This window comes from Octodon degus, unplaced genomic scaffold, assembly GCF_000260255.1.
Source record: "Octodon degus isolate 3935 unplaced genomic scaffold, OctDeg1.0 scaffold00184, whole genome shotgun sequence".
Taxonomy (NCBI): domain Eukaryota; kingdom Metazoa; phylum Chordata; class Mammalia; order Rodentia; family Octodontidae; genus Octodon; species Octodon degus.
Window position 1 is genome coordinate 1,524,685 of NW_004524760.1, and position 2,264 is coordinate 1,526,948.

Here is a 2,264-nt window from a genome sequence, read left to right on the forward strand (position 1 = left end):
TTATTATTATTATTATTATTATTATTATTATTTTGCCTTTTGAGATGGGGTCTCACTATGTAGCCCAGGCTGGCCTCGCACTTGTGGCAGGCAGTCCTCCTGCCTCAGCCTCCCCAGTGCTTGGATGACAGGAGAGCACAGCCAGGCCCAGTGCAGACATCTATTTTTAACCTGATCCCCCCACCTGGCCACTTGAAGCCCTCCACAGCAGCCTCGGTGTGCGGGTCGGTCCCCGTGGCTCCTGGCTACCACTCGGTGTCCACCAGGCTCCAGAGGTAGTCGCTGACAAACTGCTTGGAGAGCTGGGTGCTGTCCAGGTGGATGGACTGGGCCATGCTGGGGCCATGGTGGATGCTGCGGATGGTCCCAGGCTCGCACTCAGAATCCCACTCTTTTTCACTAATCTGATGGTAAAACTGAGCCACATACACTGAGGAAGGGATGGTGACTGTGGTGTCCTCATCCACCTCTCTCTCCTGTCGGTCGAGTTCGGCCTCCAGCTCCCTGAGGTCCTGCAGCTTCTGGCTGAGCTGGCGCAGCCTGGCCTGCAGGATGCTGCCTTCCTCCCCTGCCTTCTGGAGCTCGGGTTCTAGCTGCCACAGGTCCACAGGTCCCTGGCGCACGCACTCCTTGGAGTCCAGAAGGCTCTGGGCCACCTTCTCCTCTGCGGCCAGCGTCTCTGCAGTTGGACAGGAGGCGCCTCACAGCAGCTGCTCAGAGCCATTCTGCATCTCCAGCAGCCACTCCGGGATCTGCTTGTAGCACCCCAGGAGCCGTCGCTGCCGTGCCTGGGCGTGGTTAGTTCCTAGCAGACTCAGCAGATCCTGGCTCACCTCCTCAATGTCGCGAAAAGCTGCCATGACTCCAGGCTGGTCTTGAACTCACAATGATCCTCCTCCCTCACTCAGCCTTTCAAGTGCTAGGATTATAGTTATGCACCACCACACTAGGCTCCCTCCAGTCTTAACAGTAGTCACTGACATTTTGTCGTTTAACTGATGGTAGGAGTCTCATGATTTATTAATAGGTGTGTATATTTTCTAAATAGAAACTAGATTTCACGAAAGACACATTTCACAGCCTTTTCTAAATTTCCCCTGTGGCTCAGCGGCCGGCTTTGATGCCTGGCATGCCATGCCGACCGACCTGCAGGACGACTGAGACTGGGCGTGGTGGTGTGCACCTATAATCCCAGCGCTTGGAAGGCCGAAAACAGGAGAATCACTACGAGTCCGATCTACATAGTGAGACCTTGAAGACCCTGTACTAAATACATAAAAAATAAAATAAAATAAAATAAATTTACTCCGTAATTAGTATTAAGGTCCACTAGATGGCGCACGAACATTATCTTTCCTTAGTAAACCAAGATAGTCAAAACAAGTCTAAAAATACCGTATAGCTGCGTCGATCGGGGTCAGAGTGCGCGGAGGAAATCATTGAGTTCCCCATCCTGAAGCTCAATGGCCGGACCATGGAGATTGAGTCTACCTTTCACATGTATGTCCAGCCTGTAGTCCATCCACAGCTTACCCCCTTCTGTACAGAGCTCACTGGGATTATTCAAGCCATGGTGGATGGTCAGCCAAGCCTGCAGCAAGTGCTAGAGAGGGTCGATGAGTGGATGGCAAAGGAAGGCCTCTTAGATCCAGACGTCAAGTCAATTTTTGTCACCTGTGGAGATTGGGACTTAAAAGTCATGCTCCCAGGCCAGTGCCAGTACTTGGGTTTGCCAGTGGCGGATTACTTCAAGCAGTGGATTAATCTGAAAAAGGCTTACAGCTTCGCCATGGGCTGCTGGCCCAAGAACGGACTTCTAGACATGAACAAGGGCCTCAGCCTGCAGCACATAGGCCGGCCCCACAGCGGCATCGGTCAGTCCCTCTGCATATCCTCCTGGCAGCTCAATGACTGCAAGAACATTGCCAACATCATGAAGACACTCGCATATCGAGGCTTCATCTTCAAGCAAACATCGAAGCCATTCTGATTGGCTGAGGATGAGATGGGGCAGGACAGGGAGCTGCTTGGCCGAGCCCAGAATCCTCCTCTCCCTTACCAGATGGAAAAAGGGAGAGTGGCACAGCCCTGCGCCCAGTGTCCCCCAGCTGCCCTATGGATTGTATCCAGGCAAGGGCTGGGCCAGCTGGCCCCTCTGGAGCAGACACTTTGTGTCCCCCACCCTTCAATCTCAGCCCAGTATTAGCCCCTTCCATGTGGGCCTGGGCTTGGGGGACCCAGGCACTCACTGCCTCCTCCCTGTA

General features: G+C 53.5%; 1 protein-coding gene and 1 pseudogene across 1 annotated transcript; one reads left to right on the forward strand and one right to left on the reverse strand.

Moving 5' to 3' along the window:
- Positions 1–245: 245 nt before the first annotated feature.
- On the reverse strand, positions 246–860 carry LOC101572223 (annotated as a pseudogene).
- Positions 861–1,415: 555 nt separating this feature from the next.
- LOC101591212 (ERI1 exoribonuclease 3-like) lies at positions 1,416–2,258 on the forward strand. The gene has a single exon (XM_012517490.2). It carries the CDS (start codon positions 1,475–1,477, stop codon positions 1,988–1,990), a length of 516 nt encoding a protein of 171 aa, XP_012372944.1. The 5' UTR covers positions 1,416–1,474; the 3' UTR covers positions 1,991–2,258.
- The last annotated feature ends 6 nt before the right edge of the window (positions 2,259–2,264 follow it).

Excerpts from the sequence above, each read along its gene's own strand:
- LOC101591212 (XM_012517490.2), top strand. The coding sequence starts at position 1,475 with ATGGAGATTGAGTCTACCTTTCACATGTATGTCCAGCCTGTAGTCCAT.